At 36.1% G+C, this 21,982-nt stretch overlaps 2 protein-coding genes across 2 annotated transcripts in view; one reads left to right on the top strand and one right to left on the bottom strand.

Moving 5' to 3' along the window:
• Positions 1–5,894: 5,894 nt before the first annotated feature.
• On the top strand, positions 5,895–9,519 carry CBG21810 (the record flags this gene model as incomplete). Its single annotated transcript, XM_002635571.1, has 4 exons — positions 5,895–6,016; positions 7,227–7,291; positions 7,831–8,264; positions 8,962–9,519. 4 exons carry the CDS (start codon positions 5,895–5,897, stop codon positions 9,517–9,519), a joined length of 1,179 nt encoding a protein of 392 aa, XP_002635617.1.
• An 801-nt stretch (positions 9,520–10,320) lies between these two features.
• CBG21812 overlaps positions 10,321–21,982 on the bottom strand; it is a gene marked incomplete at both ends in the record, with an annotated part of 17,199 nt that continues 5,537 nt past the window's right edge. The window contains 12 exons of the mRNA XM_045236718.1: positions 10,321–10,560; positions 10,606–10,725; positions 11,012–11,308; positions 11,708–11,815; positions 12,153–12,285; positions 13,450–14,209; positions 16,408–16,558; positions 17,655–17,843; positions 19,075–19,155; positions 19,217–19,384; positions 21,571–21,653; positions 21,837–21,966. Coding sequence (XP_045097399.1) covers positions 10,321–10,560; positions 10,606–10,725; positions 11,012–11,308; positions 11,708–11,815; positions 12,153–12,285; positions 13,450–14,209; positions 16,408–16,558; positions 17,655–17,843; positions 19,075–19,155; positions 19,217–19,384; positions 21,571–21,653; positions 21,837–21,966 — 2,460 coding nt within the window. The remainder of the gene's footprint in view (positions 10,561–10,605; positions 10,726–11,011; positions 11,309–11,707; positions 11,816–12,152; positions 12,286–13,449; positions 14,210–16,407; positions 16,559–17,654; positions 17,844–19,074; positions 19,156–19,216; positions 19,385–21,570; positions 21,654–21,836; positions 21,967–21,982) is intronic.

Genomic DNA, 21,982 nt, shown 5'->3' on the forward strand with positions numbered 1-21,982 from the left:
TCTATAAAATATTCGTGGCTTTAGAAGAAAGGAGGTGAGTAAGTGAGAAGCGTTAAACGCAGAACTTTCATATCATTGATGGAGGAAACTTTCAAAATTTTAGTACCCCGAAGAAAAGAGAGATGGGGAGACTCAGATGGAAAAAAGGGGAAAATGGAAAGCCGATATGTGGCTTGTGATAATTTTGACAGAAAAAAACGCCATGATTTCTAAACCAACAGAGATTTCATAACCAATTGCATTATTCATGGCGATCAAGTGACACAATTGCAAAAAAAAAATTATCTGCTTATGTTCCGAATATTTTAGACTGGAGCGGTTTTACAGTTGAACTAAAAGAAAGCGCACTGAAAACTAACGTGAAACCTGTATTAGAAGGGCCCCTTTAATAGAAGGGCCCTTCGGGAAGTGCTTGGAAAAATAGAAGGTCCCCTCTAATAGAAGGGCCCTCTGTGAAAAAAGCCCCCCCCCCCCCCCCTTCAAAATGTGTTTTGAAATCAGAAATTTTTCATAGAATTCTTCATAGAATTTCGTTGAAACCCTATTTTTCGATAAAAATCTTCTTGCTAAACTTTTAGTAAAACTGGCAGATTCTCATGAATTTTGAACAAAACTTCGACGAATTTTTCGATGCAAAATTTCGGAAAAAAACTGGCCGGAAAAATAGAAGGGCCCTCTCTAATTGAAGGGCCCCTGTAATAGAAGGGCCCTTACCTTGGAACCAGCCCTTCTAATACAGGTTTTACGGTATGTCATCAAAAAATCGTAGTTAGTTTTCCCTGATAAATGAGTTCTTGTTGAATCGCAACAGTTCGATACTCACGACCAGTGTGCCTTATCGACAAATGATTTGTCGACAAACGCCCTTTTCGACAAATTTATCGACAAATTTACCGGTAAATTTATCGGAAAATTACCGACAAATTGTCGATAAAAACAAAAAAAATTACCAAAAAACAAAAACAAAAAAAACAAAAAAAATTAAAAAAAACAAAAACAAAAAAAATTAAAAACAAAAAAAACAAAAAAAACAAAAAAACAAAAAAAAATTACAAATTACCGACAAATTGTCGATAAAAACAATTGTCGATAAATTTGTCGATAAAAACGCTGCTTGTCGACAATTTATCGACAAATTGTCGACAAAAATTGCTATTAACCGCCGGAATTACTTGAAAAAAAACGTATCTTTTACCTAGGACGTCTAGAATGATGGCCGAACTTACCCAGCAAAAAATTTATAGGCCATCTGGCTTGGTGGCCTAATTTTCCCAACATGCATTTTCTAGGCGACGAATCTTTTTAGCCTAGAAATTATCTGATGTTCACCTGGTCTGCTTTTTAGGTCTTTTTAACATGGTGGCCTAACTTTCGCGCGTTGAGTTTTCTAGTCCACCATTTAAAAATGGCCTAGAAAACATACCAGATGAATATCTGATCATTTTTAGGTCAAAAAAAAGTTAGTGGCCTAGAAAAAAAGATGAAATATTCATGTTGGAAAAATTAGGCCACCAAGTCAGATGGCATAGAAAAAAGATGAGATTTTTACAAGTAATTCCGGCTGTTAATAGCAATTTTTGTCGATAATTTGTCGACAAATGCCTTCTTCGACAAATTTATCGACAAAATTTTATCGTATTTTATCGACAAATTTATTGACAAAAAGTTAAAAGTATAAGAAATGAGTGAAACAATACAAGTGTAAAAGTTCCCAAAGAATGAATAAAGTAAAACAACAATTTTTTTGTCCGAGAGTCTTCCTTTTATAGTTTCTAGAACGGAAAGCCGTTCCCATATAAAATATGGGAACGGAATGTATGCGGGGCGTTTGGAATGGGAAAGTGAATAAAATATCAAAGAATACAACTTACTATAGAATTGAAGATTTCACAAGTCTATAATACGAAAATATACGAAAAACTACGGAATATGTTCATATCTTATTTTGTTTGAGAGCTGCAATTGTCTAATTCGAACGACAAAATTGGATTTCCTGTGATTCCTGGATTTTTCATCGTTGAGATTACTGTTTATTAATTCAATAGCTCTCACTAGAGAACTATCTGAGCAGAATTCCAAGTTACTATTTATGACCTATATCATTATAAACCCCACAAAATACTGTTTCTGATTATACTGAGAAGATTCAAAAAAGGGGAAAAGAACGAGAAGAGAGCAGCGCCGCTTTTATAGGGGCGAGGGTACTGTAATGGGGAGGCGGAGTTTGTGTACCAAAACGAGCCAAGTGCAGACAGGTTAATGGGATTTTGTAATGGCCTGGTTGGTAAAATAAAAGGTGGGAAAGGGAAAGGTTACACAAATACAGAAAATGGGAAAAGAGCAATAAATTACGAAATATGGCGTGAGAGTGGGGAGCGGCTGGGGAAACTAAATATTCAAATTCTACCGTATTATCAGAATATTGAAAGACATCTTTCGACACCGTTTTCAGCATAGTTCTAAAATTTATTTAAAAAATTTTCACGAAAAAAATCTTGTCACCATAGAGGGATTGAACCAGAGACTACCCGCTCCATAAACCCAATTCTTTCCACTGTGCCATTGAATCACTGCTGATAATACAATAGATAATCTTTTGAAAAACTTGTATACAATCAAACTAAAAAAACTTTTATACAGTCAAACTGAAAAAGTACAAAGATACACTAAATCACGTTCTCTAGTTTTTGGAACCAAACAGCAGGATATGTTTATCAAAAATCGTTTTTGTATTATAAGGACTGTTTCAATACAGTGCGGTCAATATCTTTAAGACCCCCGGATTTTTTCGATATTCCAGTGATAATTTTCATGAGAAAATTCTTTAAAAGTATCGAATATCAGTCTAAAAAATGTTTTTAGATAGTTTTGAATCAAATAAGAACGGTTTCTGAAAGATTTCTGATCAGAAATTGGGTTCTGAAAATTCATCTCATGATTTTTGCTATTTTTGAGAGCATTTCTAGTTTTATGGAAAAATACAGCGTCCTTCTTCATTGAATTTTACGAAAGACAGTTCGGCCAGTTATAATTAGTAAAGTAAGTTAATTACAAAAAAGGGGATGAGAGCTTTCTAATAATATAAAATTTCATAGAATTTCAACAAGTAGAACGCTGTACTTTTCCAAAAAATCAAAAATTCTTTCAAAAATAGCATGGTCTTAAAGATATTGACCACTTGCATATTGGTTTTTTGGATGGTACACGGACAGGGAAAGTGCTAAATTCATGAAATTCTTTCGCTAGAGGTTATTTTTGATTGTGAATCGAATGGCGTTTACAGTTTTTTGATACTCCTTCTAGTTTTTTCTGTGCGCCCAAAATCAAGGGGGTCTCAAAGATATTGACCGCACTGTACTTGAGCCCTTCTAATAGAAGGACTATAGGGATGTACTTTGCAGTAATAGAAAGACTTGTTTGGCTCCGAAACATTTGTTTATTTATTTGTTCACCAGCCATTTGCTTGCCGCGCTTGCGGCACTTCAATCAGCTAGCTGGTGCGCCTTTGCTGCGATTTAACTTCACAGGTGATTCGCGAACAATCCGTTACGGGCGCTCAGCGTTCGCGCGCGGTTGAAATAGGAACCGTTTACGGAACGCACGCGACCCGTTTTCAGAAAACCACAGCACATTATTCCGTATTCCTCCGTATTCTGTCCGTTCGCGAACTCCGTATCCGATCCGACTGCGCATGATGGACAAACGGATCCGTTCGCGAATCAGACAAAAGTTTAAGTTCGCAAACGGATCCGTTTGTTTATCATTCGCAATCGGATCGGATACCGAGTTCGCAAACGGATAGAATACGGAGAAATACGAAATAATGTGCTGTGGTTTTCTGAAAACGGGTCGCGTGCGGTCCGTATGCGGTTTCTATTTCAACCGCGCGCGAACGCTGAGCGTCCGTAACTGATCCGTTCGCATTTTACCTGTGTTACTATTAGTTTTTTCACTGGTTCGCCGCTTCGCTTCTCACGTGTTCTTAAAGGGTCAAGTCATATCTATATTTGATTTTCAAATTTTTCAAAAGCGGGCAGAGTGACTCGGGGACCAACAGACATCTCTAGCGTTTTATATACAGGGTGGCTTTTAATTACTGCAACGGTATTCAAGCCTTCATAACTTTCCCAAAACTCGATGAAAACTTCCAAAATTTTGGATCAAGTAATTTCAGACGCACAAAATTTATAATAATGCAATTGATTCCACTTCATTCCGACGACAGCCGTCAGAGGCTTCGGAAAAGAGCCTATGGCGGCACGGTGGTAGTTTTGACCTATTAGTACCCATATCTTCTGAAGGCTGATCTCCAGATAGATGAAAGCTTGTTAATTTCATGAGTAAACTATCTAGGTCCAACATCCTCAGATTGAATAATTTATTGGATTCAGGTCTCAGGAGAAAGGGATCCTGTCTTGTGCCTAGTTCAACTCCGGAAAATTGAGTTTGAGCCTCCCTTGGGTGTGTTTGGTACAGTAAAACGTGGCACAATCTCGTTGGAACACCGTATATGAACTTTTCAAGTAGAATTCAAGTTAAGAAACATCCTGATTACTTAGATTGGTTTCATAGTTGAATTTGGTTCGGAAATCGGGGAAAACAACGGATTTTTCGCAATTTTCCGTGTTTCCATCAAAGATCCTGACCGAATCGGAATGCGAAGCTTTATATGGGAGTTTTCTTCACTGACAAACATATGTAGTCGCCTTAAATAGTATAACGTGATTTCGGTTGATCTTGTTGCCTTCGATTAAAAAATTATCATCCGGAAGTAATGCCCTCGTGTCACCGTGCCGCTGTAGGCTCCTGTCCTAAGCCTCTGACGGCTGTCGTCGGAATGAAAAGAAGTGGAATCAATGACTTTTGCATTATTATACAATTTGTGCGTCTGAAATAATTTAATCCAAAATTTTGGAAGTTTTCATCGAGTTTTGGGAAAGTTATGAAGACTTGAATACCGTTGCAGTAATTAAAAACCACCCTGTATAAGAAAGATTGACCGAAGGGTATGAAACCTCTGACACGTGAAGAGTAGAATAACTTGGATTACAATTTAACAAAGAATTGGATCGAGAACGGGGAACGCGGGAACACTGGCTGTTAGAAATTATTGCATTCTTTTTTTTTGAAATCCCAATTTCTTTCATAGCTGTTTTCCTCAAATTTCAAACATAATTTTTTTCCCCCAAATCGGTAATCTTTTCGAACGCCATCTTGGCGAACGCCATTTCTATACTTGAACTTTGAGCTCAATTATCTCGGTTCCTGTAAGGGATATCAAAAATTTTGAGCACTGATAAAATGTTTCTCATAATATTCTCAACATTTTATTAGGTCATTGTTTTTTGATATCTTTTACAGAACTTGAGATAATTAAGTTCAATGTTCTTTGTATCCCAATCAACCGGTTCCAATTTGCCAACTTCTAATAATCCCACCTAATTACTGATTACATCAGAAACGCTTTCTTATCTCTCACAGGGATAAAAGAACGTTGTAGATAGCCTCCAACAATAATGACTCATTTTCTCACATCACCAGTAGTTTGAAGCTTCTTCTGTCTCTTTCTCTAGCCCACTCTCTCCTAATCTCCATACTCTCTATTCAGACCTAAACTTGAATCCGACGCCGAGAGAGTGTAGACGTCGAAGAGTGGTAGACATGCTTCGTTGCCCAGATTGCCTGTATGTCACCCCAACCATAACCAACCACAGAATACACATCCGTCCCTTTTTTGGCGCGCTTTTCACCTTTCAATCATTTTCGATTTTCACATTTTCACCCCAACATGATACTTTTACTTTTTATCCCCCTCCTGTCTATTGTCCAATGTCAGGTAAGCAATATCCAGATCGGTTTGTCCGGATGTCCTGGATAATTTCAGTTTATAGAATATGGACATCCAGCCTTTGCTATCCTTGTTACGTCCTGAAAACATGAGAAGTATGGCTGAACTGGCCACAGAGCTATCGTCAATGGCAAGTAATAATATGAAGGATAATGAGAGAGACGTGCAGTGAGTTCTGGTTTTTGTTGGGTTCCTGTAGGTTGTTGACAAGTCCATGTCATCTTAAAGGTAGTCTAAAGACATCTAAGTCCAAAAAAATTGGCTTAAACATACCTAGATTTTACTTTAAAGGTTCACTTGGCCCTCATTACCTTTGGAGGGGACTCGGTTCCTATAAAAGATACCAAAAAATTGTCAATTGATAAAATGATTATCATAACATGACAAACATTTTTTTAGTTGACAAAATTTAAATATCTTTCAAAAGAACCGAGATAAACTAGCTTAAAAAGCGTTACCGTAAATTCTCTAGAAGATCACCTATAACTGCATTTTGAGCTCGATTATCTCGGTTCCTGTAAAAGATACCAAACATTTGTTCACTGATAAAATGTTTGTCGTAAAATTATCAACAATTTTGCAGTTTACAGATTTTTGATATCTTTCACAGAAATCGAGATAATGGAGCTTGAAGTTCATAAATAGCATTTACCGTATTTGATCTGCACGTGAACTCTGAGCTCAATTATCTCGTTTCCTATAAAAGGTATCAAAAATCTATGAACTAATAAAACGTTTATCATAGTATCACCAGTATTTTATCAGTTGATTTCTTTTTGATATCTATCATAAAAACCTAGATTAATAAGTTCAAAGTTAATTAGGACCATTTGCGTTCAGTTAGAGCCTTTACAGTAATATTTTTCAAGTAATTCAAGAATTGCAACAATTTTGAAGTCGTTGGGGCACGAAAAACTTATTTCAGGAGGTACGGTATTTCTGAGAAAGTGAAAAATTCGATTTTCGTACTCCTGAATTGTAGATTTTGCACCCTAAATCACTGTGTACCACTGTGTAATCACTGTGTACATTTCTGAACTGTCTATCTTAACACCTGTAATAGAAGGGGACATCTAACTTTGAACCCTTATATCTCGGTTCTTATAAGAGACATCAGAATTTTTTCAACTAATAAAATACTTACCATAAGACTGTCTATATTTTATCAGTTGACAAGTTTTTGATATCTTTTACAGGAACCGAGATAATTGATCTCAAAGTGCATTAGAGCTATTTATGTTTTATTCCTGTCTAGCCAATTAACTTTTTTTCCATTGGAAATTTGAGAATCATGTTAGACGTTCATTCCTTATAGCCAGAATTAAACCAGTTGAAAATAAAAAAGTACAAATCGTCGCTAATCCCGAGAAACTTGAAGGAGGACGATAGCCGCTCCAAAGCCACCGACACCCGAACAAAGGCCGTCACAGATGATTGGTGGAGGTGAGAAGATTTTCCGATTTTTGCGTAACTAGTTTAGATAGGTCTGTGTGTCCGGATGTCCGCTGCTTTTTGATTTGGGTACTTTGGAGATTGGCCGCTAGGCCGCGGGGTTGGTTTGGCACCCGGCAACCTACCCGGCCTACCGCAACCCTAATTCCGGCAGCCTTGCTTTGAGCACAAATATCTCAATTTCTGGAAGAGATACCAAAATTTTGTCAACTAATAAAATATGGATGATATTATGATAAACATTTTATTAGTTGGCAAGATTTTGATATCTCTCACAGGAACCGAGATAGTTGAGCTCAGTGGCACTATATCAGAACATTGAACGTATAGACCACCCTAAACGTTGACTTTGAGCTTAATTATCTCGGTTCCTATCAGAAATATCAAAATAATTTCAATTGGTAAAATATTGGTAATATTGTGATAGACATTTTATCAGTTGACAGATTTTTGATATCTCTCATAGAAACTGAGAAAATTGAGCTCAAAGATCATATACATCATTTGTGAAATTTAACCGCTAATTTCAGCGATTCAAAATCTGGCATTCCAAGGTCGCAACGCCTTCTTAGACGCTTTGGACAAGATGGGCAATCAAACACCCCCACCACCTCAACCAACGTTTCCAACTCTACCACCAATGACTTTCGGTACTCCAGCTCCCCCAACAGCCACACCAGCTCCAGTGTCCCTTCCACCGATTCTTGGAGTTTCCAATTCTCAAGATCCTTCTCCCAGAGACGAAGGTGGTCGAGATGTTTTAGGAGTTCGAGAATTCAAAAAGAACGTGGCAATGGGGGAGAAAATTCGAGAGATTCGATACGCTGAACCGATTGGAGATGCAGTGGAGACGAGTGTCGCTGAAGTGCAAGCGGCTGCTCCGGTGGAAGTGGCGGCCCCAGCATCGGCGTCATCGGCATCTGCGGCAGCGGCGGCACCGACATTGGCAAGACCACCAGCACCGGTGAGAAAATTGTTTCCTGTGTTGTTAGAGCTCGAAAAACTTGAAAGCCACTCTGACACGCAGCTAGCGCCATCCCTGTTTCAGTACATCCTTCCGAAATACCGTTATATCTCGAGAACCATGAAACCTATAAAAAATTTGTTAATTACAAAATTGCTCAGCATAAAGTTTCACACATGTTTGTAATTGACAACTTTTCCATAGCTATAACGATTTGTGAGAAACGAGGCTTGGCTTCTGAAAGGTCTCAAAAAGCTGAGGGCGCGATATTTTAGAAAATTGGTCATAACTCAGAAACCGAAATAGCTAGCAAAATTTGTCAGCTAATAAATTGCTCAGCATAAAATTTCACACATTTTCGTAGTCGGAAACTTTTTAATAGCTTGCATGGTTCTTGAGATATGAGCTTTAGAAGTTAGGCTTGCAAGAAAGAGACGCAGAGAAGCGAGACACAGTCGTTTCTCTGCGTCTCACTTGCTATTAGATCTGTTTTTCAGAAAAAAGTTAGAAAAGTCCAATAATCATTAAAAATTCTGAGATTTGAAAATCTATAATTGTTGGGAAAGACTTAAAAAATTCAAAAAATCTTGAAAATTCAAAAGTTGAAAAATTTGAAAACACAAAAAAATTCAAAAAAAAGTTAAACGAAAATTTTTGAATATCTAGAGAATCATTTTGAAAAATCTGAAAATTCCAGACAAACTCTTTCGACGGCTCCCCATTCATGCAAATCGCTCGTCGCTTCCTTCAAGTTGGAACCGGTACCTCTCCCCAATCAACCGGCGGAAAACCGGAACCTCTTCCTCAAATCGGCATCCAAGATTTGGTCCCAAACGCAGACAGTAACTTCGGCTTGCCACGTGGCAAAGGATGCCTCCCATTCATCTCAGAGTTCATGCAAATCGCTTATGGAAAGTGTCAAGATGTCGCCGATGAGAAGACGTTCGATGCCTGGGGAGAAGAACTTCGAAGAGCAATTATGACTGGAGAAATCGATCTTCTGAAGGCTTCTCAGGAGACGTGCCGTCGTGGAGCCGAACGTCAGCAGTGTGATGCTCTTCGGGAAGCCGTTGCCACGTGTGACGTCATTGCTAGTTTGGAGATTGGAACACAGCTACAGAGAGCGATGAAGAGGTGTGAGGAGGTGTCTGGAATGATGGATCAATCGCCGGCGGCCGTTTTGGGACAGTTGAACAATTTGATTAGTGGAGAAGTGGCTCAGGGATTTTTGAACAATTTTTTGAAAAACGGATAAGAACTTTTAGAAGTTATGTAGCTTGAAAAATGGAGCTTTAGTCCTAGCTCTATTTTTTCTGTATATATATTTGTTCTTAATTAATAATAAATTATTTCATGAAGTGGTTTTTGAGAAAATACATAATTAATTCCAAAATCCTGAAACTCCGAAACTCTGAAAATCTGAAATTCTGAGATTCTGAGATTCTGAGATTCTGAGATTCTGAGATTTGGAGATTCTGAGATTCGGAGATTCTGAGATCCTGAGATTCTGAGATTCTGAGATTCTGAGATTCTGAAATTGTGAGATTCTGAGATTCTGAAATTCTGAGATTCTGAGATTCTGAGATTCTGAAATTCTGAGATTCTGAGGTTCTGAGATTCTGAAATTGTGAGATTCTGAGATTCTGAAGTTCTGAGATTCTGAGATTCTGAGATTCTGAGATTCTGAGATTCTGAGATTTTGAGATTCTGAGATTCTGAGATTCTGAGATTCTGAGATTCTGAGATTCTGAGATTCTGAGAGGGGAAGGACGAGAGCAGCAATTTGAGACTTTTCAGAGTTTTTGAATTTCCAGAAATTTTAGAAGTTTTGGTTTTTTTTTAGAAAGTTAGGTTCATAATTTTTGGTTGCTTGGCTGGAATTTGTTATTCTAGGCCATGCTTTGTCCTTTCTAGGCCATCCGCTAGGTCGACCAGAAAATTATTTTGTCAAAAATTAGGCCGTCAGGTCGACAATAAACCCAATAATCTAAAAAAATTCAAAAAATGAATAAAATCTATAATCATTTATTCCTTATCATCAGTACAAGTAAGATCTCTAATAGTTACACTTTCTCGATTTCTCCGGAAACTCTGCTTTCAACTTATTCTCCCACGACTTCTTTTCTTTTTCAAGTTTCTTCGACTCTTTTTCGTCAATCCATGACCACGGCTCTTCTCGTTTTTCATTATTCGCCAGTTTATCCACCCAATGTTGAATCACTCTTTCAACGAAATATCCCAATTTCTTGGCATTCGTCTCGTTGGCCGAGAGGCAGTAAGCCAGAATCTGTTTCATCTGCAAAATTTGAATTTGATGAAAATTCGCTCTAATGCACAAAACCTTCTTATCTGCCAATGGGTCGGAATGTTTGTATTTCTTGACGAATTCATATTTTGCAAGCGACATTTTCATGTGGTCCATCTCTTTTAGCACGTCTTTTTTCTCCCATTCCAGAGGTTTCTAAAAAAAACTAGATACACTCGTTTCTTTGCGTCTCTTTTGTACTCCGAACTTCTAACGCTTATATCTCAAGAATTGTAATAGCTAGAAAAAAGTTATAAACTATAAAAATGTGTTTTATGAAAATTATTTTTGTAGTTGACAACTTTTTTATAGCTATAACGGTTTTTGAGATACAGGCTTTTAAAGTTCGGTGTGCAAAAGCGAGACGCAGAGAAACGAGACACTCTCGCTTCTCTGCGCCCTCCTCTTTCCCCGCACTCCCTCTTCTCCCCACAACCATTACCCCCTCATTCAAAACTCTTGCACAGAAATAAAACCACGACTCATAATCATCCGGAGCACCCTTGACCATACGAAAATGCTGCCGTCTCGACATGTAAGGAAGTACAAGATTCTTCGGAAGACGTCGCACCCGTGACGTCTTCCTGCTGTGCTTCCGAAGGTCTTCTGAATCCTCTGGTTGCTTACGAAGACTCTCAAAAGTTCGAGCGAATTGAAAATTGTTGAAAACAATCAAAGACGGGTTGGATTTCAAGAACGAGAAGCTTGCTGGACAGATGCCCAAGTTTGCGTAGCCAATCTGAAGATAGCAAGAGAAGCGTAAGAGATGGAAAAAAGTGTTTTACTACAAAATTGCTCAGCATTAAATTTTACATATTTTCATAATTGACAAGTTTTTGGTAGCTATGACGGTTCTCGAGATACGAGCTTTGGAAAAGACGCAGTCACTGTGCCCTCCCGAACTACCGGCATATCTCGAGAACCGTTCAAGCTATCAAAAACCTTTAAACTACAAAACTTTCTAAAATTTTATGCTGAGCAATTTTACCTTATGCAAATCCTTGACACAATAAAAACTTTGCTGAATAATGCGAACGCAACTTTGCATGTCCAACTTCTCATTGTCCAAACAGAGCTGTAGTGACATATAGAGCTGGAAAAGCAGGGAATTTTTAGATTATATAGATTTTTAACTTACTAGACTCGTCATTGTGCATTGCAGAGTCATAAACTGGCCAAAGAACAACACTCGCACGGCATTTTGAGATCCCAAATGTGCAAGTTTGGCCAGGATTTGGGCTTCGTTCTGAAACAAATAGGAATATCTCAAAAACCGTAAAAGCTATCAAAAGTTTGTCAACTGGTAAAGTGTGTAAAATTTTATGTTGAGTAATTTTGTTGTTAAAAATTTTTTGCTAGCTGTCTTTGTTTTTGAGATACGACTGTTTTCCCAAAACAATGTCTTGGCTCCATTCAACGGAGTTCCTAAACTTTTAGGGATTATATCTCAAGAACCGTAAAAGCTATCAAAAAATTACCAACTACAAAAATGTATAAAATTTTATGCGGAGCAATTTTGCAATTAACAAATTTTTGCTAGCTAATTTGGCTCTTGAGATATTCCCGTTTTTCTACAATCTCACTGATCCGTTCCCCTTGTCGTGTAGTTGAGACTGCCAACGAACATCACAGAAACCTTGGTCCCCATGTCCAATGTATTGAATTCTTGCACGAACACGTCCAAAATCACCAACAATGCTCTCTTGAACACGGAGCCTGAAATAGTGGAGGAAGCGAAGAGGGTGCAGAGAAACTAGATGGCTTTGTAGTCTGCGTCTCTCCTAGGCTAGGGGCCCTAACCTACGCCCAATTTGAAAGGCGCTTATCTCAAAAGAGGTTCAAGCTGTCAAAAAAATGATCAATTGGTAAAATTTGCATAATGTTATGCTGAATATTTTTGTAATTGACAATTTTTTGATAAATAGCACAGTTTTTCAGATATGGCTAGTTTTATGAACAAAGTACGGTGAAGTCTAGGAGGACCTTTTAGCTTCTTTTGACTTTGAGCCATTTTTTTTTCGGTCCCTGTCAGAAATATCAAAAAGTAGTCAACTAATAAAATATTTATCATAATATCACCAATATTTTATCAATTTACAATATTTGGATAGCTCTAATAGGAACCGAGATAATTGAGCTCAAAACTGGGAGCCCTGCTATTTGGGTAGTCGCAGTTCGCCTTCACTTCCTTTTTTTTGACGCCCAACTTTTGAAGGCGCATATCTCAAAAAGTGATAACGTTATCAAAAAATGATCAATTACAAAAATTTGTGAAATGAAATTTTACACATTTTCATAGTAAAAAAATCAAGCTACACAGTTCAGGTTTTGTGATAACCCTGTTCCTATAAGGAACCCCTCTCCTAAAAACGAGACATGTACTTTGAGCTCCATTATCTCGGTTCCTATAATAGATATCAAAAATTTGTCAACTAATTAAATATTGGAAATATTACGATAAATAATTCAGCAGTTGACAAATGTCTGATATCTTTCATAGGAACCAAGATAATTGAGCTCAAATGCACATACTGTATTTTTTTAAAATAATTGAACCCCACCCAAACCGTCAACTTTGTTCTCAATTATCTCGGTTCCCACAAGAGATATTGAACATTTTTCAAATGATAAAATAGTTTTGATATTATGATAAACATTTTATCAGTTAAAACTTTTTTGATATCTTGCATAGGAGTCGAGATAAATGAGCTTGAAACTGACGGTAGTCGCAGTTCGCCTTCGCTTCTTTTTTTTTTGACGCTCAACAATTAAAGGCGCATATCTCAAAAAATGTAAACGCTATCCAAAAACGATCAATACAAAAATTTTCGAAATTCAATTTCAAATATTTTCAAATTGAACAAATCCAGTCAAACTCACTGCAAACTGCCCAATGCAACTTTTCCTTTATTCGCCACATGAACTTGTTCACTTTTCATTTCGACAGCATTGATAGCTACTTTAATCGGATACTGTCTCTCATACTCGACACGTTTTGTCTCTTTTCTCCGCTGAGTCGATGCTTTGGGTAGATCAAAATGCACTTGAACCGCTTTTTTCTCCTTTGGAATTTGACAATTCCTCCATTGAGTGATTCGTTTTCGATTTGCAAAATTCTCCAGTTGTCTACGGTATCTTTGATACTTCTTGCGACGATGTCTAGCCCGTTTCCAGCACATGTTGAGATTCTGAATAGCTTTTCGTTTTGCTGAACAGATCAATGCACGATCTCGTTGGTATTTATGGAGGATTCGGACTCGTTTGACGCGTCTTAAGGCACGAAGTCTTGCAATAATAATAATAATAATATCCTTCTTCAATTTCTTCGATTTCTCTGGCATCTTCTTGCGGTTCGAATCATATAAATGTCGTCGAATTCGATGTTTTCTCCTCTGAACCTTTTTCCTTCGAAGCTTCTTTCGTTTCTTGATTTTCTTTCTTCTGGCTTTTCTCTCCTTTTGTTCTGGAGTCATTGTGGAGGATTTCGAACTTTTCGATTTCGAATTCTTCGCTCGTTTTCGCAATCTCTTCTTTCTCCGTTTCCACTTTCGAAGCTTATGACGCCATCTGATTTTTCCTTTATCGTTTTTTCGATATGGACACCGACGTCTCTTCTTTCGACGGGGATGGGGAGACGTGCCTGGAAAAAAGTTTAAAAAATTAAAAAATCAGAAAATCCAAAAATTTGTGAAATGGAGAATTTGAATTTTTTATAATTTTTTCCAAATTCGAATTTTTGATTTTCGAATTTCTGATTTTTTGTGAAACTTGACTTTTCTGAATTTTTGAATCTCAGAATTTCAGAATCTCGGAATCTCAGAATCTCAGAAAATCGGAATCTCAGAATCTCAGAATCTCAGAATCTCAGAATCTCAGAATCTCAAAATCTCAGAATGACATCTCAAAATTTCAAAATTTCAGAATTTCAGAATCTCAGAATCTCAGAATCTCAGAATCTCAGAATCTCAGAATTTCAGAATCTCAGAATCTCAGAATCTCAGAATCTCAGAATCTCAGAATCTCATAATCTCAGAGTCTTAGAATCTCAGAATTTCTGATTTTCAGAATAGAATCTCAGAATCTCAGAATCTCACTGGCCTGGAAAAAAGAATTAATTTAGACAAGTTTGATCCGTAAAGCAGAAATCCTAAATCTTAGAACCCGAAATTAAGCTCCGCCCACTTTTTATTTGAGGGAAGATCGAAATTTAAAATTTGCCTAATTCCAGAAAATTCGAAAATACATGGAAATTTCGAGAATTTGAGTGTAAAAAAATTCCAGAAACTTCGAATTTTTAGAAATTCTAGAAAGTTAAAAGTTTTTCAAATCGAGGGAATTTTTTCAAAATTCTGAAAAAAAACTAAACTTAGAATTTCAGAAACAAAACTTAGAATTTCAGAATCTCAGGATCTCAAAACTTTAGAATTTTAGAATCTCAGCATCTCAGAACTTAAGAATCTCAGAATCTCAGAATCTCGAAATTTCAGAATCTCAGAATCTCAGAATCTCAGAATCTCCAAATCTCAGAATCTCAGAATCTCAGAATCTCAGAATCTCAGAATCTCAGAATCTCAGAATCTGAGAATCTCAGAATCTCAAAATCTCAGAATCTCAGAACTTAAGAATCTCAGAATTTCAGAATCTCAGAATCTCAAAATCTCAGCATCTCAGAACTTAAGAATCTCAGAATTTCAGAATCTCAGAATCTCAGAATCTCGAAATTTCAGAATCTCAGAATCTCAGAATCTCAGAATCTCCAAATCTCAGAATCTCAGAATCTCAGAATCTCAGAATCTCAGAATCTGAGAATCTCAGAATCTGAGAATCTCAGAATCTCAGAATATCAGAATTTTTCAGAATTTCAGATTTTCATAAACCTCGAAAATTTAAACTTTCGGTCTTTCAGAATTTCAGAATTTCCTAACTTTCTGAATTTCTTGGAAATTTCAAAAACGATCATTACTCAAAAATCGTTAAAGCTAGCATTTTTTGGTCTACTGCGAAATTGCTAAAAATAAAGTTTTTTTTTTGCAGTTAACACTTTTTTGATAGCTTCTGTAGTTTTTGAGATAAGCGCCTTTGAGCACTGCACGAGAGACCCAGAGAAACGAGAGTGCTCTAGTTTCTCTGCGTCTCTCTTTTGATTGCCTAACTTCAAGGCTCTGTATCTCAAAAACTAAAAAAGCTAGAAAAAAAGTTGTCAACTAACAAAATGTGTAAAGTTTTATGCTGAGCAATTTCATAGTTGAACACATTTTTCTAACTTGCGCAGTTTTTCAGATACGCGCCGTTTTCTAGTCAGACCCTCTAGCTTCCCTGCACTGCCTTCTCACCTGGCAACGTTTGAATTTCCACGTACTTCATTTCCACTCTTCAGAACAAATGTGGGTTCAAATTAGAAATAGAGCTATCTTTTTTGTTATGTGGCTGAAACTATGTGGCAGAAAAAAAAATTAATTTAAGAGAAGAAAATCAGGATAGCAGAAAAATAAGGGAAAAGGGGCACACGGGGTGGGGTACAGAAGGAGTTCGAGAGCGGCGGGAATTTAAAAATTTCAGAGAAAATTTCAAAAATACAGAAGATGATGACCCGTATGCCAATAGGTAGTACTGGGAAAAATATTTAGAATTGAAAAATTTGAAAAATGAAAGACACCAAATTGGGTCGAAATCAATTGGGGGAAATGAATGACAAATCAGCGATAATTAAAAAATTTTTGAAAATTTATAAAAATAAAAAAAATAAATATTGATTCTACTCCACTTCAGCCTCCACTTCTTCCATTTTTAGTTCCAAAGGAACCAGAGTATTTTTGAAAATCGACAATTCTGAGCAACCTTTCAAAAAGTGAAGACAAGTCCCGCGGACCGCCCATGTGAACTGTTGCCAATCGCTTTTCCGCCAATTTTCCACACGAATCTCCTCGTCGTTTTCGAGTTGGCTCACTCGGATTTCGTTGCCGCAATCGGTCAGAGTGATCATTTTATGCTGAAAATTTGGAATTTTAAACTTTGGGAATTTAAGAATTTTGAAATTCAAATTTCGAAATTTCGAAATTTTTGATTTTCCGAGTTTATTGAGTTTATTGGATATTCGAAAGTTTCGAATTTTTCGAGTTTTCGATTTTTTGGAATTTACGAATTCCTGAACTTTTGGAATATTCGAGTTTCTTTAAATTGCTGGAAATCCCGAATTTTTGGAGTGTATGAAATCTTGGGATCTTAGAAATTTCCAGTAATTACGGATTTTCAGATTTTTTTGGGATCTCAGATTTATTTGAATTTCTAATGTTTTTCTAAATTTCGGACCTTCAGAATTTTTGAATTTATGGAACATCTGACCTTTGGAATTTCAGAATCTTTAGAGCTTTCAGGATTATAAGAATTTTTCGTAACTATCAAAGTTTTTTGAGTTTTCAAAATTTCAAAGTTTCTGAATTTCTGAACTTCTAATTTCAGAATTTTTTAAACTGTGGATATTCTGAATTTCTGAATTTTTAATATTTCGAAGTTTTTGATTTTTTAAAAGAATGTCAGAATTTTAGAATTTTTTAGATTTTCCGAATTTCAGAAATCTCAGATAATCCAAAATACTTTTTTTCAATGTTTTGGAATTTCAGATTTTTTAAATTCCTGAATCTGGATTCTCGGAAACTGTCGAAATTTCCGACTTTTTCGAAATTTCGATTTTTTGGAATTTCAGATGGAATTTCAATATTCAGATTTTTTCGAATTTTAGAGTTTTTGGATTTTCAGAATTTTTTAGAAGTTCAGAATTTTTTGGAATTTTGGGTTTAAAATTTCGTTCATTCTGAAAATTTTTATACCGGAAGTTCAGAATTTCAGAAATTTAGAGTTTCAGAATTTCCGAATTTCTGAATTTCTGAACTTCTCAATTTCCCTTTTTTATTTTCAGAATGAATGAAATTTTGGAACTTCTGAACTTTTTGAGGTCTCTAAATTTTTTGAAATTTCAGAACTTTCAGGAATTTCGAAATTTATGAGTCTCCGAATTCTCGAATTTCCGAATTTCCAAAGTTTTGAATTTCTGAATTTCCTATAACTTCTGGAACATCCAAACTCACATTTTTGGCATTATTCTCGAAACAGTACTCTCCAGATTTTCTCGCATTAAACGTAAAAATCAAATCGGAATCTGTTGCGATTTGCAAGAGTGCCGCGATACTTGACCCATCACTTAAATGGAAATCTGATGAAGACGTGGATGTTGAAGTGCTTCCACTGACCGACGACGAAGACGAATCTTCTTCTTTCTAAAAGGAAAAAAAATGAGCAAATTCCACACATTTTAACAGTTCACAGATTTTTCATAGCTATAACGAGTCTCGAGATAAGCGCGTTTGAACTTCAGACGAGCTTCAAAATTGTGAATGTTTAGAAAAACAGGCATATCTCAAGAACAAAAAATGCTATCAAAAAGAAGTCAACTACAAAATTGCGCATCATAATATTTTACACATTTTTGTAATTGTAAACATTTTTGTAGCTATAACGGTTCTTGAGATACAAGCTATGGAAGAGACGCAGACATGAAGGCACCCCGGCTTCCGTGCTCTCTCACGAATAACCGTAGTATCTCGAGAAGCTTTAAAGCTAGAAAAAAGTAAACAACTACAAAAATGTGAAAAATTGTATGCTCAGCAATTTTGTAATTAGCCAAAATCTTCTAGCTTCAACCGTTTTTGTGATATGACCGTTTTTCTGACGGAAAAGGAGATGGAGCGAGCAGAGACGCCTACAGCCTGCTTCAATTAGAAAAACGCTCATATCCCAAGAAAGGTTGGAGCTAGTAACTTGCGGTCAACTACAAAATTACTTAGCATAAAATTTTACACATTTTTGTGGTTGACAACTTCTCGTTAGCTATAAAGGCTTCTGAGAAACGAGCTATAGAAGTTAGGAGGGCGAAAGAAAGATTCAGAGAAGCGAGACAACCTCGTTTCTCTGCGTCTCTCGTAAAGAAGACCTATTTTTTAATTGTTGAATGTGTTTTGTTTGAAATAAGTTCAAAGTTTTATAGAATTTTTTTTAAAACTAAAATCAAATCCCAGAAAAAATGTTTTTTTTTTCAAATTATTTTTGCGAAAATTTTGAAAATTTGAAAATTAATTTTTCTTCAGAAATTTTAAAATTTTGCATTCTGAACTTGAAAATCACTAATTCACAAATTTTTAGATTGATTTCTTGAATATGAGCAGCACTATCCTAAGAGATGCAACATAGAAACTGCACGAGAGACACAGAGAAACGAGAGTGCTCTAGTTTCTCTGCGTCTCTCTTTTGATTGCCTAACTTCAAGACTCTCTAAAACTAAAAAAGCTAGAAAAAAGTTGTCAATTAGCAAAATGTGTAAAATTTTATGCTGAGCAATTTTGCAATTGACCACGTTAACTAATGTAGTTTTCGAGATACGCGTTGTTATCTGCTCCAAATAAGAGACGCAGACAAGCAGACACTCTAGTTTCTCTACACTCTCTCACTTACCACAGGAAAAGAGCTGTTTAGCTTGCTCAAAAAGACAGAATCACTGGTTAGACTCTCATTTTCGTTGGACGCGTTTCCTTCCTGAAAAAGTTTGAAAAATAAAAATTTTTGAATTTCCCTCCAAGCCAAAACCAACACTTACAACTGATCCTGCGGATGGTGATGTGCTTGAATGGGCGTATTGTTTGGCTTGTTCGATGAGTGCTGTTAAAAAATCATCAGGTGCTCCCATTTTGATTTCCGCCGTCGCGAATGGATTGAAATTGAATGGGGATGGTTGGCTTAGGGCTTTTAGAAAGATGTCTTCTGGCTGAAAATATCGATTTTTGAAAGATTCTCAAAATCTCAGAATCTCAGAATGACATCTCAAAATTTCAAAATTTCAGAATTTCAGAATCTCAGAATCTAAGGATCCCAGAACCTCACAATCTAAGGACACCAGAATCTCAGAATTTCAGAATCTCAGAATCTCAGAATCTCAGAATCTCAGAATCTCAGAATCTCAGAATCTCAGAATCTCACAATCTCAGAATCTCAGAATCTCAGAATCTCAGAATTTCAGAATTTCAGAATTTCAGAATTTCAGAATTTCAGAATTTCAGAATTTCAGAATTTCAGAATTTCAGAATCTCAATCATATTTCCCGGTACTCTCCTCTATGTATTTCTGTCTGTTCATTTGTTTTTCCAGATGTCCATCCCTCAATTTTTTCCTTCCTAATTTTTTCATTTCCTCATCAAAAAAGTCACCCCAAATTACCCTAAAATCTGGGTCAAAAATTTCGTTCTCAAAAGCGAAAAAACCAGTTTTCCCAAATTTGTGTGTCCGAAAAGAAAACAAACTTTTCCAATCCAATTTTACCCTGGAAAACCCACACGGATATATCATTTTTGTATACGAAAAATGTGTCTGCGTCTCTTGATTTTACACACTGTTTCTTCTAAAAACACGTTTGAATAGTGGACAACTTGTGACCTAGAAATCACACAGAGACTGGGGAAATTCGCATTAATTTTTACATTTTCGCCGCGCGGAAAATTTGGGGGAAGAGAGTGTGGAAAATTGAGAGACGCAGAAAATTTAAAAGAAAACGCTTTTTTTTCTCTGTAGAAAAGTAGCTTCTATAGAAAAGTAGATGTATAAATTTATCCAAAAAAAGTTTTTTTGGGGGGAAATCCAGTTTTCATACAGACGAATTTTTTTTCCAATTTTCTGAATGGAATGTAATGTAAACGGGAAATATAGGAATAAGCGGAAAAGAGATTCTGTATTTGATTTCGAAAAAAAATTAGAAAGAAATCTAGAAATCCAAATTTTCAAAGTTTGAAAAAAGTTTGGAATTTTGAGAAAAACCTGAACTTTTGAATTTTTGGAATTATAGACTTTCCCGAATTTCTGAGATTCTGAGATTCTGAGATTCTGAGATTCTGAGATTCTTAGATCCTGAAATTCTGAGATTCTGAAATTCTGAGATTCTGAGATTCTGAGATTCTGAGATTCTGAGATTCTGAGATTCTGAGATTCTGAGATTCTTAGATCCTGAAATTCTGAAATTCTGAAATTCTGAGATTCTTAGATCCTGAAATTCTGAGATTCTGAAATTCTGAGATTCTGAGATTCTGAAATTCTGAGATTCTGAAATTCTGAGATTCTGAAATTCTGAGATTCTGAGATTCTGAGATTCTTAGATCCTGAAATTCTGAGATTCTGAAATTCTGAGATTCTGAGATTCTGAGATTCTGAGATTCTGAGATTCTGAGATTCTGAGATTCTTAGATCCTGAAATTCTGAAATTCTGAGATTCTTAGATCCTGAAATTCTGAAATTCTGAGATTCTGAGATTCTGAGATTCTGAGATTCTGAGATTCTTAGATCCTGAAATTCTGAAATTCTGAAATTCTGAGATTCTTAGATCCTGAAATTCTGAGATTCTGAAATTCTGAGATTCTGAGATTCTGAGATTCTTAGATCCTGAAATTCTGAGATTCTGAAATTCTGAGATTCTGAGATTCTGAGGTTCTGAGATTCTGATATTCTGACTNTCTGACTTTCCCACTTTCTAAATTGCGGAACTTTTGAATTTTGTATTTTTAGAGAGTTCCAAATTTTTGGAATTTCGAAATTTTCCTAATTCTTGAAATCCCAGAAATTCCTGAAATTCGAAAATTCGAGAAATTCTTAAAATCTTAAAATCTAAAAATTGCTGAAAATTCGTAATATTCAAAAACCCCGATTTCTTTTCTTCACGCTGGCAATTCTGGAAACACTGAAAAATCTAATATTCCTAAAATTTCAAAATTGCTGAAAATCTATAAATTCCGGAGACATGTTTCTAGAATTCTCGAAATTCTAAAATTCCAAAAACATTGGATTCTCAAAATTCCAGAAATTTGAAAAATTCAGAAAAAAGATTCTCGAAATCTAGGAATTTCAGATTTTTAGATCATGAAACTTTTAGAGTTCATGATAATTCAAAAATCGAAAATTAAAAATTACCTGTTTCTTCATCCGAGGCGCATAATTGGCTGGTGCTTGTGAATTGATCTTCTCCTCACAAATCGCCCATAACCCTCCGGGTCCTGAAATTGGATTCGAATGATTCATGAAAGCAAACTCAGCTCATCAAGAGCTTCAAAATGAGTATAAACAAGGTGACTTTTCGAAAAAAAATTTTTTGATCCAAATTTTTCCCTAGTCATGTCTGTACTCATTTTGAAGCTCTTTTCCCGCCAAGTTCAAATTTTCTGATAAAATTGACTTACCAGTATCATGTTTTCGTTTTAAATGAAATTTCATGGTCGTCGGACTACGGTCATTTGTGACCCAGTGACAAAAGCGACACCGTACCCCAGCCAAGCCATGTGTTCGAAGATCGGTGAAGAATTCCCAGACCTGAAATTTTTCTGGG

The sequence above is a fragment of the Caenorhabditis briggsae genome, assembly GCF_000004555.2.
Source record: "Caenorhabditis briggsae complete genome, chrV, whole genome shotgun sequence".
Lineage (NCBI taxonomy): Eukaryota > Metazoa > Nematoda > Chromadorea > Rhabditida > Rhabditidae > Caenorhabditis > Caenorhabditis briggsae.